Genomic DNA, 12,500 nt, shown 5'->3' with positions numbered 1-12,500 from the left:
TGTTATTGTAGAAATGGGTTGCGAAAAGGAAGCAAGGAAACTCATGTCTCGAAGTATGCTGGTGAGATCATGCTATGAAATATGGTAAGCTTATTTGTATGTTTTTTGTTGTTGTTGTTGTTGTTGTTGTTTAAGAATATGTTAGGAGTAGAAGTGGAAAAATAATTTAAAGGTATGAAATAAAGACTGGGATGCCTTTGATATTGCAAAAGTAAACAGACATAGATAGACAGAAGAAAATGAAGAGTACTTAAGTTCCTCATTCCCTCATGTGATCTTTCTCTCCTCTAGGGGCCAGGGTGAGACCGAGGAAGAGCTCCATGCCAGTGTAAAGAGTTTTCCACTCGAGTTCATCCAGCCACACATCACCCGAGACAAGACATTCAAAGTCAGGGTGGAGACCTTCAATAAGACACTCAAGAATGCCGAGAAGCTCAACAAAATAGAGGTGAGTGATGCTTCATCACTCATTTATTCCTTCACTGAAAAACTGTCACCTATTCATTGAAAAAAGCTATATTATTTAGTTGTATCATCAGTCATGTTCTTTATGTTGCTATTACTTATGTGAGTGTTTGTGTTTAAGGGCACACGTGCGTGTATGGGAGCATATTTATGTATTTGTATGTTGTGTGTGTGTGTGTATGTGTGCATTTCTATACATACACAATTCTGTTTTCTATTGAAAATGTTTTAGCATTGTTACCAAAGCTGAAGATTAACCTCTAAGTGTATATATATATGATATTATATAGTGTTCTGTACATTCATAATGCTTAGATTTTTATCTTGTATAGTCTTTCAGTTACTTACCCTTTGAGGGGAATGTGAATTTGAGAAATGCAGACACTTGCCTACACCTGATTGAGTACTATGGTCTACACCCAAATATTGTACCAGAAAAGCCCTATAAAGTAAGTAAAGACTTTGTATTTGGTCTATTAGGCCCTGCATAAATATGAATATGAGATAATTATCAACATCAAATAGGTTCAATTTCTGTAAGAGGAATTTTATTTGAAGGCGAAAATACCTAGTTTCATTCTTTTTCAGGATACACTTTTATCTTTGGTGTATCTACTGTTCTAGGTTATGCGAAAGACATGAATTTTTGGAAATTGATATTCATATACATGTAATATAGGTGACCTCATATGCTGTGGTGACTCTGTATTATTATACTGTTCTCTCTTTTTTTCAAGTTATTATGAATTATCTCATTTATTATATATATCCATTAAACTTATACCTCATATATTATCATTTTTTAACTCTGTATATATTATATATATTATATATACCCATTAAACTTATACCTCATATATTATCATTCTTTAACTCTTTATATATTATATATATTATATATATTATATATACCCATTAAACTTATATCTCTTATATTATCATTCTTTAATCCTCCGTCTTTTTTTTTTCTTTCTTTTTTTGTAACCAAGATATTCTTTGGAAGATGGATCACAGATGGGCAGAGGGAACTGATAGACAAGTTTTCGCTTAAGAAGAGGACTTACATTGGGAGCACGTCCATGGATCCGCAGCTCTCCTTCATCATGGCAAATTTTGCGCAAGTTCAGGCAGGGGAAGTGGTGGTAGATCCATTTGTGGGCACCGGTGAGATTGGGTTTTAGTGTGCTTTATTATCATTATTTGTCTTACCAATTTTATTATTTATATGATTTCACTGTATTAATTCTATTTGTTAATACTGGGTTGTGATTTTTTTATATACTTAATTCTAGATTTTTACTGGCATTTTCTTTTAATCTATTATTTTACCACAATGGCTGGATTTCCTTATATGACTGATATTGAAGATGTTGATCGTTAGTCCTCTCATTACTTATGCTTACCTTTTGAGATGTATTCATATATTTTTTTCCTCTTTTTTTTTTAGGTTCTGTGTTAGTTGCGGCTGCACATCGAGGGGCATATGTTTGGGGCTGGGATATAGACTACCTCACACTACATGCAAGAACAAAACCCACTCGACATAGTCAGGTATGTCATGGCATTGTCATAGTAAAATTACTTATACTTTTTCTTTCTTTGGGGATTTGGAAAAAATAAGTATTCTGCTGAAGCACTATGAAGATTCTTAACAGAAGTTATTGTTCGCAGAAACAACGTGCTGCTGAAGAATCAATTCGTAGCAATTTGAAACAGTATGGATTAGAAAACCAGTATATGGATGTTGTTGTGATGGATAATGCAAGGCCGTTTTGGAGAGGAGCTCCGTATGTTGATGCAATCATAACAGATCGTAAGACGTCATAGTTTCCGTCTTAATGGGTGTGATAGTTATTATAAACAGAAAAATTATTAATTAGAAAATAAAGAAAAGTTTTCCTAAAATATACAGCAGCTTACTGCTTTTTATATGAAAAGGATTTAAAAGAACAAAACAACTAATCACGCTGAACAGATACAGTTCATAATTGTCCTTTATTAATTTCCAGCACCTTATGGGATCCGAGAATCAACAGAGCGAGTTGGGACATTCAAGAATCTAAAGGTGAATGAGGAGGGGGCCAAGCAGCAGGTTCCAGCAGCACAGCACTTCCCATCCAAGATTTCGTACAGCCTCTCGGATGTGTTCCGCGATCTCATCAATTTTGCCGCAACCCATATGGTGATAGGAGGCAGGCTTGTCTTTTGGTTGCCTGTGTTTAGGTATGTTACATTGATACAGGGGCTTTTAAAACAGTGAATTTAGGAGGTGAGGAATCAAAATATGATTTAAACACTTGGAATACTGGCAAATAACATTTAAAAAGATAGTATATGTAGTTCATCAGCTATACTAATGGAAAACTTATCTTTATAGAGAAGATTACCATGAGGGGTTGGTTCCTAGTCATCCATGTATGGAACTTGTATCCAACTGTGAGCAAGTTCTCACTGTACATTCCAGCAGAAGGCTTATCACCTTACGCAAGACGAGACATCCAGAGGTTTGTTTGCCCACACTGCAATGTCCTCTTAATCCTTAATGATATTGTACTCATTTGGTTTCTATTTCTATTTTGGTAATAAAATTGTTTTAAGGTAATTGTAATCAGTTTGTATTTTTCCATTTTTGTTGTTGCAGCTATGAAAATGTAGATTTAAATGTTTAGGAAAGATTAAATAAAAAGTACATAGCATAAACTTCTCTACTCATGCACACATGTATACACAAACATACATACAGTCATGTACAAATATATACAAGTACTTTAACACCTACATACATTCACACAAATTATCATACAAGCATGTATATGATCACACATACATCAATACTCATTGAGTATTTCTGCCTATGTATATGCATGCCTTGATACATGAGTACACATACATCCTGAAACAGGGCAATCAAATGAAGCAACCACATAATGGTTGAGATGAGAGTGAATGAAGTCCGAAGTGAAGACAAGTGAGACATGAGAGAGATGTGAAGTGAACCTGGTTTGATCAGCAGTCAGGAAGACGAATGCTGCAGCTCACGTGTACCACCACCTCTGGTGTTTATATTATTCTTTGGCTGGCTAACCTGCTAATTGTCAAGTCCTTAATTGTAGTGATGTGATTGTACACATCAGTGTCTCTCTGTATGTCTTTCCCCCATGGAGGGATATATTTAAAAAGTTCTTTTTCTCCTTCATGTAATACGGTCTACAAATCATTCCTTCACTTGGTTTTATATGCTTAGATATATAAGGATATTCATAGTAGATTATTATAATCTACAAGTAATTAGTGGGAATCATGATCTCTGCCTTCTTAATGCTGTATACGGACGGCCACCTTGCTGCTTCCTAGGCACATCATCTTGCTGACTTTTCTGATCAAATTAGATTCTTCCAGCCCTCCTTCATTCCCTCCCACATCTGTCTTGTGTCTCCCCTTGGGCCATCATATCCCAGCTCATGTGTTTGCTTTTATCTTAATCATTCTGGAGATGCTTGATTTTACTAGCATTTCAGTGCACATATTCATATATATAGACTGTTTTGTACATTTCTGGATGTGAATTTATGATGTATACATCATCTGTAACTTCAAGAACCATTGCTCTTTCATATTCACAATGAAAAGTTGTTTATCTTTCAGTTTTTATATTTTTCTTTAACACCATTTGGATACCCAAATATGATAATATTCTTTTCTTTCAAGGAAGGGGAAACTGCCACAGCCACAGTGACAGACCTAACAGCGAAGTTCAGAGAGAAGTTTTTCCAAGCCTCGCACATGACCAAAGAGGAGAGAGCTAACATGAAGTGCCTCTTCCCACGAGACAAGCGAGGACAAGGTCTCGGATACAGACTGACGGAGTCTCAAACCAAAAACAGCGGGCCTCAGGATGGTGCCTCAGGGAAAGCAGCCTCTTGTAGCACTGACATGCCAGTTGCAGAAACCTCTCTTAGTGAACAGAGAAACTTACCGACAGATAGCGCTGAGTGTCCTAATGAATTAGAGAAAGACAGAAGTAAAGAGGAGTGTACTGAAGTCATCAGTGACAAATGCACTTTAAATCAGGAAGAAAAACAGCAAGAAGGCAGAAGAGAGGACACAAGTAGCAGTGATGCTGTTCAGAATGTTGCATAAATTGAGGGAATGTTATCAAGCTTGTTTAAGAACCAAGTAGTGTTTGTAAATATTTTTGTTTAATTTTTTTATTTTTAATATGAAAAATAGAAATCTGTTATTTTTTATGAAACTTCTTTGATTATGGTTCATAATCAATTACAACACAGTAAGTCTTCACTTGATACAAACTTTCATTTTCCTGAAAAAAATTGAATTTAAGAACATACAGAAAAAAAGTTCAAAGTTGGAATTTTTTTTTCTTTTCACTTTTCTAATTTCATAAAAATGAAGTCCTTGCTGTAAATCTTGTAGATAAAATAACTTGGATTGAAAACGGAATTAAAAACTATACCTTTTATTTGGGTAACAATTTTGTATATGAAAAAGAACCATTAGCAGAAACAGAACATGCTTTCCATAGGCATTGCACATCCAAGACATAATTAATTAAGCTTGAAAAAATTATTTGCAGTCACACAAGTGTTTACTGATTTGCAAAATTTACAAACAATTTATTTCTAGTACCAAAATCATGTTTTTTTCCAAGGACAATCAGGTGCTGCAATTTTTTTCTTTTTCTTAGACAAGACCATTTTTTTGACAAGGTAGGAGCTAATGGATCGATTATTTAGAATTCCCTACTGCATAAATGAAAGTCCAAACACAGATAACTTAAGCATTAAAGGACAAAGTAAAGCTTTTGTTGTTCAGGTGTGTGTGGCACACTGGGCAGAATATGGCAAAAATCATCCTTGCTAAAAAAGAAAAAAAAGCCAAATCATCCAAAATGGAATGGATAGAATTAAAATATTTGGGTATTATAGTACACCAAAGTGTTTTTCATTCTCCATGCAAATAAAGGTCTGAATATAGAACTCTAGTAGGAGCTAAAAGCTTGGGCATGGACAGTCAATTATGCCATTTGGGATTCCTGGACTAGGTGTGCACTTTCTTGGGACTTCACTGATATTTTTTTTCCTTTTCTTTCTTCCATGTGCAGGGATACCTAGAATGGTAGGGACTTAGCATTTATTTTTGGAAAGGCCAGGTTGAGAGTCAAGCCCAGGATTTAGATCTTAACCCAGTGGTGCCGAGTAATTAAAATGGTCTACTATCATGTACTTTTGTGAATGGCTTCACAAGTGCTCGGCTACCAAGGAGCCAATTAGTAAGCCTATGTGTCCTCAGCTGATTTCTCCTTTCCTTGATTGATTGATTTATTGAAAAATTTCTGCCACATTAACATCTAAGGAATTAGCGGCATATTCAAAATATAACAATGCATCAAAGGTCATACTGCAATATGATAAAGTATTGTGGTGAAAAGGTTAAAAGTTAGTAAATGATTAGGATAAAATTTGGCAGTGAAAAGGGTAAAGGGAAGAGCAAACTGAGAACAAATGCCATTCAGGACTGATACAAAGCCAGCCTTTCATCCCTCTTACACTTCAGGATGTGCACAGAAGAAGGGGATGAAGATGAGAAGGAAAAAGAATAGGGGAGAAGAAAAGACCCTGCAAAATTAGTTGAGGCAAGGACTGAAGTCCAAAGCAGGGATGATCCCCTACCTTAGACCTTGGTCTGTCTCTTTGGCACCCCATGACACTAACGAGCAAGGGACTGGGGGTGCCCTTCCCTTTGTTTTTATGGGGGAAAAATATTTTCTTAAAGCCACTTATATAGATATTATCATCATTGTGCTTATTATAATGTTAACTACTATTAGGAATAAAAAAAAAAATAATAACAATAAATAAATAAATAAAAAATAAATAAATCCAAAAGTCAAGGAAAATGGTAAATTGGTGAGCTAGGTAGGACTAGTAACTGACTCTGTTGATTAAGTGGAGCCATCAGTGTGTAAGGACAATCAATAAACAAAAAGACGTAGCAGACATGGCATGCATTCTTGCCATCCCATCACAAGGAAAGCCACTGAGTTCCAAATTATTGCTGTTAGAATACTAGGAAACTTAATTTGCATAGTTGTGTTGGATCTATTTGTCCAGAAAAAAAGCATTCCACAGAATATTTTTCTTTGTAATCAGGGGATCAGTCTCTTTACATACACAGAACAAAAAAAAAAAAAAAATTAAATGAGACTATAAAATACTTTGTGGTTTTGGAAAAGGAAATATCTATTAAATGAAGACACTGTACTAGTTGCCAGAGAGTATCATCACATCTGTATCACATGCATTCGCAATTTTTTCCTTTGATTTCCATATAACTCGTCTTGTGTATTATAAAGTTATGTTGATGCTGCCATTCCTATTGACACCAAATATTTCTGACAAATAACATTTAAGTTGACTATTCATTTCATCATACATACTACCATTCCCAGTCATAGCCACCATCACTAGTCCACAAAAGCTAATTTTTTTTAGAGTAATAATCCAACCTATATTTAAAATTTTTATATTAAAATGCTCACCAGTAACTGCAGTAATGGATATCACACTGTGAAAGTTGATATTTGTTAATGCATTAAAGTCTAAACAGCCATGAACTGTTAAAGAGATCTGCCTTTCTTTTTCCTTCGCTATTATGGCAAATGCCATATTGTGATGTACTCAAGGGAAAAGAAAAAAAATCAATGCACAATATGTATGAAACATTATATGTAATCCAAAACGGCACAATGCTATTAGCCTAATGGTACAGCCATTACAAAGCAGGTAAGGCAGGCCAGTTCTAATATTCCAAAAACATAGTGAAGGTTTTAATAGTTACCAGATAGGCATAAAACACCTTGTTCCTTGATATTTATTTACCTTTTTAGATCATAAAATCATGTATATTACAAAACATTCCTCCTTTGTGATATTTTAAAATCTTATGTAGACTTTAGATTCAAATGGTCCCTCCACCCTGGTGGGTCCAGGCAAAATATCTTTGTTAAATGGAAGCAAAAAGCTATCAATTTTTTTTATGTATGGCCATAAACTTCATCTTTCTTCGTTTTGACAGAATTACAATATTTTTATTCAGTTTATATTTTTTCTAATGCTCCTCAAAAATTACTGAACTCTTTTATCATCTTGGAAGGAGAAGAAAATACTTTATACAAAAAAAAAGTTTACTTCCATTTCTACATGTACAAGTTTCATAAGCCGAAAAGATAGTTAAATATTAAAATATGAGCACATTTATTCCTATATATAACTTCTATATGAAGTCGGGATCTTTCACCACAAAACATTTATGTGCGTGAAAGATTTTCATTAGCATTTATAACTTTTTTCAGTCTCAATTTAAAACAACTTGAGTTGAAAAAAACAAAAAAACAAAAATCCCTAGAACCCTATGACTTTAGAAATATTTCAGGAATAACATCTTATACAGAAATAGATAAGTGGTCACAGAAAGGCTAGCATATACCATGTATACACACTTCAGCATTCTTACATTACTGGATTAGATAGGCTTGTAATCTAATTTAGTCTCCAACTTCTTGTTGTCGGAAACCTTGCGTACAGCCTTCATAAAGTCCTCCTCTATAACATAGTCGCGCTCATTGCGGATGGCAAAGAGACCTGCTTCTGTGCAAACGTTCCGGAGATCAGCACCATTGAAGCCATCAGACAGTTTGACAACAGCTTCATAATCTGGGGGGAACACATTTTTACAATAATCATATGAATTACAAGAAAAAAAAAAATGACAAAAAACCAATAAAAGAATATAATGAATAGGGGAAAAAAAAAAAAAAAAAAAAAAGACCAGCAAAAACCTATACTCAGACTCATAACCAAAAATTTTATTATCTAGCTACATGTACTGCATAAAATTCATTTGGAACTTACCAATCTCTCCACGTTTTGTTATTGGACCAGAGTGGATTTTCAAGATCTCCAACCTGGCTTGCTCATTGGGGAGAGCAATTTCAATCTTCCTATCCAGACGGCCAGGACGCAGGAGAGCAGGGTCAAGGGTGTCGGGGCGATTGGTGGCCATAATCATCTTGACCTGAAATTAGGTAATAGAGTAATTAGATTGGTTCATCAACAAATATTTCCATCTGTAAAACTACTTTATATACAGTAAATCTATTTTGATTCCTTTCATTACAGTAGATCCAATTTGATTAATTTCAACTCAGTATATTTAGACTGTTTGAATTAATGCAACCCTAAGTCTCAGATGGTCAAGGTCCTCAAAGGGCAATTAAGGATCTTGTCTCTATCAAAAATCAAAATATAATAAAAAGGATGTGTTAGAAGCTAGTCTGTATCTGGTTAGATTAGGGAAGATTTTCTCATGATTGGGACAAATGTAGATAAATGGTAACTTTTAAAAGATAGAATCCCCTATTGGAGCAATATATCATTAATATAGGTTTAAGCAACATGTTCTTCACACTCAAAAATAAATAACAGCAATATTGGTAACATATGACATTTTCTATTTTTACACAGTAGCTAATCTGATGGACAGTAAGTTGAGAATCTAATTATTCACTGAATTTGGGAATTAGCTTAATGTAATTACTATAGAACATCTCGAATGATGATGTTATCAACAGTGATCTTTCTAATAAACTATGATGCTGCAGATATACTAAAACAAGAAAAAAAGGAAACACTTATATTATGTATTTTCTCATACCATTTACAGAGCTTACTTTGTGATCTACTTCATCCGTCTTCAAAGAAAATGTACCGATTAAACCAAGAACAGAAAACATAAGGTCAACTGTAACCATATTTAAGCACAAACCTGGCCGAGAGAATCAAATCCGTCCATTTGATTTAGCAACTCCATCAAAGTTCTCTGGATTTCACGATCAGCTGATGTACCCTCAGAGAATCTTCTTCCACCAATGGCATCAATCTCGTCCATGAATATAATGCAAGGTTGATGGTCACGTGCATAGTTGAACATTTCTCGGATGAGACGGGCAGACTCACCAATGTACTTGTCTACAATGGCACTGGACACAACCTGAAATAAAAATTAATATATAAATAACAAATGAATAATTTCCAGTATTCAGACAAGTATACACAGCAAAGTACTCTAGACAACAGACAGATACAAACAAGCAGCAAATAATCTGGCTTTGGGCAACACCTCTTCAATTATCTTATGACAATAACTAGAGGAAAAAATAAAACTAATCATCATCATCGAAGTACTAGAGCCAAAGAGCTGCAAGTGAAAGCAAAGGAACTATGCCAACTTACTTTCAGGAAGTTGCAGTCAAGCTGAGATGCGACAGCACGAGCCAGCAAGGTCTTTCCTGTTCCTGGTGGACCATAGAGAAGACAACCCTTGGGTGGAGAGATTCCTACACGGTGGAACAGCTCAGGGTTAAGAAGAGGAAGTTCGATGACCTGCACAAAAAATGGAATGCTCATGTTGTTGGGATATAAAACTTATAAAGTATAACTGAATAGTACTGATTATAGTATATAGTGCATATAAACAAATACTTATTTTGAAAATTTATTCCTGACGTTAAAAACAATCTTACCTCCAACGTCTACACAACACTTATTACATAAGTTGTATTTTTTTCACTTCTGATTCAACTTCAATTGCAAATCAAAAATTCAGAAAACAAAAACATTGCTTCAAAGCTCCTCATCTACCACACATCATCAACAGAAATTTACATTTTAAATTTACTTCTTTTGTATACACTTAACCTCGTCCCCCCAAAAAAACTCAAATTTTGACCCAATCCCAAAGACTTTAAAAATCCTTTGACATTACCCAATGGCAAAGAACCTTACCTCTCTGAGTTCACGGATCTGCTCCGCCAAACCACCAATCTGATTGTACGTAACATCACCAGGGTCTTCGTGGCTCATGTTGTAGACTAGGGGGTCAACTTCACGTGGCAAATACCTCATGATGGTCAACGTCGTCATGTCCAAAGCTACACGAGTACCAGGCTGAGGGATAATGTTTTGTTAGTTTTGTATTACCTCTTGTTAATGATCTGTTATCCAACTAAGAAAAAAAAAAAAAGAAAAAAAAGAAAAAAAAAAAAGGAGAGAGCGAGAAAGAGAGCGAGAGAGAGACACTCTTCCTCTCTACAACTATCAGGTTCACAAAGAAAGCAACATTACCTTGAGCTTCCCCTTGTCTAGCTGCCGCCTGCATCCCACCACATATCGAGGTCCATTTGTTGCCTTCACAATGAACTTCTCCTCTGTGAGCTGCTTCAGGACCTCCCCAACAATCTGCCCGACGCTCTGCAGGGCCTTGAGGTCATTCTCGCTCTTGTCATACTGTTTGTCTAGTTCCTTCTTCTCCTCTCGTTCTGTTGGCAAGAAATTAAAAAATGAAATGTCTGCTCGGGTTTAATCAATGTGCAAATGTACACTCTGAAATCTATATCCCATGAACATTCAGATTAACAAAAAATCATAAGTTTAAAATCATTTTATTCAAATAAAACATAAATAAAACTCTGATTGCAGCAAACCCCTACCACAATTCTTCACACCAAAGACAAACTGGATCACAGTTCATGCTAAAATATTATCATGTTTGTAATAATGCTCGGGCTTTACTTGGTGTTCCTTTTGTAAACGATCTGAATTTATCAGATAACAACAAAATGATACAAATACATTTTTAAAATTTTGACATAAGAATCAGTTTTGATAAGTTAAAATAACATTTTTCTTATGGAAATTCCCAAAGAAATAAATCTTTCCACTTCAAACATCATACACAATAATTCACAACAAATACCTAAGCCTTACTAATTTGTCCTGATAGCCAGTGGCGGAGTCACAGACAAAAAATAATATATGCAAACGATAGAGCAAGTAATTCTAAGAAACTAATCTCCTATGTACTTCCAATGTGACTCAAAAATAACAAAGTTACAGGCACATAAGTTTTAAAAATTGCCACCAAATATCCTTTCTTTCCTTTTATAAACAAAACAAAGATGCAGTTTCAAATTTGTACATTTATTGTAATAACTGAGATTCTTGCATCGATAAAACCCACATGACGTTACATGAAGGAGAATTTCTTTCTGCTCTAAAAGATATGACAATACAGCAGTAACACTGAAATAATATCAAATATTTACAATAACGACAAAGTTATTACACTGCACAAATTAATGTGTATGACCCATATTACAGACAAGAGGGGATTGGAGAACTGCACGGCATTTTCAAAATGACGCAAATAAAGTTAATAAAATCCCGTTATTGTTTGAGCAACAATTAATGACATTTTATTGATATATCGATAGGATCTTCAGGATACTTAGGGCAATCATTTTCATATTTAAAAGTTACTTTTGTTCAATCATGATTTAATGCATTTGTATTGTACGGCAATCAGTATAGATGAAACTCGCCTCTCGTTCCCATAAAGTCTCAACAAGCACAATTTAAAGCTTCTTGAATGGTTTTGTTCTGTTTTCCTGTGTATAAATCATGCAAATTCTTCCCAAAAATAAAGTGCAAAACCTAGGCTTACACACTTAAGCAACTTTGACTTTGCTTAAGTTATGTCCCTCATCACATAGTCAGATGCGATGGAGAACAACAGCACAATAGTGATAAACAACGAAAGAATATTCCACACACACACACACACAAATAATAATAATAATAAAAAATAGAAATTTCCAAATAAAAGACTTTAAAAGTATACACTGATAATTAGCCAAATATCATTCTGCCAAGCATATAGTTACACATGAATTTCTTTTCATCGTTTAGCAGTGAATATCAAGCTGTTGCAGTTGAAACTATATTGATTCTGACTATTTCTTATAAGACAGCAATGTCCATTTCCCTCCATAAGGTTACCTATACCCTAAACTACATGTCAAAATTATATTCATCAATCTAAGTTGCCTTGACTGGGTATGCCCGGAAGGGAGGATTGATGGGAGGCTCGGCCCCTGACACCCCCGGGAAACCTCAGTA

At 34.8% G+C, this 12,500-nt stretch overlaps 2 protein-coding genes across 2 annotated transcripts in view; one reads left to right on the top strand and one right to left on the bottom strand.

The window, feature by feature from the left end:
- The window catches only part of LOC113825174 (tRNA (guanine(10)-N2)-methyltransferase homolog), a 6,632-nt gene extending 1,863 nt beyond the window's left edge, over nucleotides 1-4,769 (top strand). The window contains exons 3-11 of the mRNA XM_070127296.1: nucleotides 1-84; nucleotides 292-448; nucleotides 798-914; nucleotides 1,455-1,629; nucleotides 1,913-2,016; nucleotides 2,137-2,278; nucleotides 2,475-2,688; nucleotides 2,843-2,969; nucleotides 4,174-4,769. The exon at nucleotides 1-84 is cut by the window's left edge and continues 5 nt beyond it. Coding sequence (XP_069983397.1) covers nucleotides 1-84; nucleotides 292-448; nucleotides 798-914; nucleotides 1,455-1,629; nucleotides 1,913-2,016; nucleotides 2,137-2,278; nucleotides 2,475-2,688; nucleotides 2,843-2,969; nucleotides 4,174-4,605 — 1,552 coding nt within the window. The 3' untranslated portion in view covers nucleotides 4,606-4,769. The remainder of the gene's footprint in view (nucleotides 85-291; nucleotides 449-797; nucleotides 915-1,454; nucleotides 1,630-1,912; nucleotides 2,017-2,136; nucleotides 2,279-2,474; nucleotides 2,689-2,842; nucleotides 2,970-4,173) is intronic.
- Nucleotides 4,770-7,651: 2,882 nt separating this feature from the next.
- The window catches only part of LOC113825175 (26S proteasome regulatory subunit 10B), a 5,716-nt gene continuing 867 nt past the window's right edge, over nucleotides 7,652-12,500 (bottom strand). The window contains exons 2-7 of the mRNA XM_027377985.2: nucleotides 10,668-10,861; nucleotides 10,329-10,490; nucleotides 9,777-9,926; nucleotides 9,310-9,534; nucleotides 8,397-8,559; nucleotides 7,652-8,198 (exon numbers count right to left, since the gene is read on the bottom strand). Coding sequence (XP_027233786.2) covers nucleotides 8,008-8,198; nucleotides 8,397-8,559; nucleotides 9,310-9,534; nucleotides 9,777-9,926; nucleotides 10,329-10,490; nucleotides 10,668-10,861 — 1,085 coding nt within the window. The 3' untranslated portion in view covers nucleotides 7,652-8,007. The remainder of the gene's footprint in view (nucleotides 8,199-8,396; nucleotides 8,560-9,309; nucleotides 9,535-9,776; nucleotides 9,927-10,328; nucleotides 10,491-10,667; nucleotides 10,862-12,500) is intronic.

The sequence above is a fragment of the Penaeus vannamei genome, chromosome 11 (genome assembly GCF_042767895.1).
Source record: "Penaeus vannamei isolate JL-2024 chromosome 11, ASM4276789v1, whole genome shotgun sequence".
Classification (NCBI taxonomy): Eukaryota; Metazoa; Arthropoda; class Malacostraca; order Decapoda; family Penaeidae; genus Penaeus; species Penaeus vannamei.
This window is presented reverse-complemented; position numbering and strand designations above follow the sequence as displayed.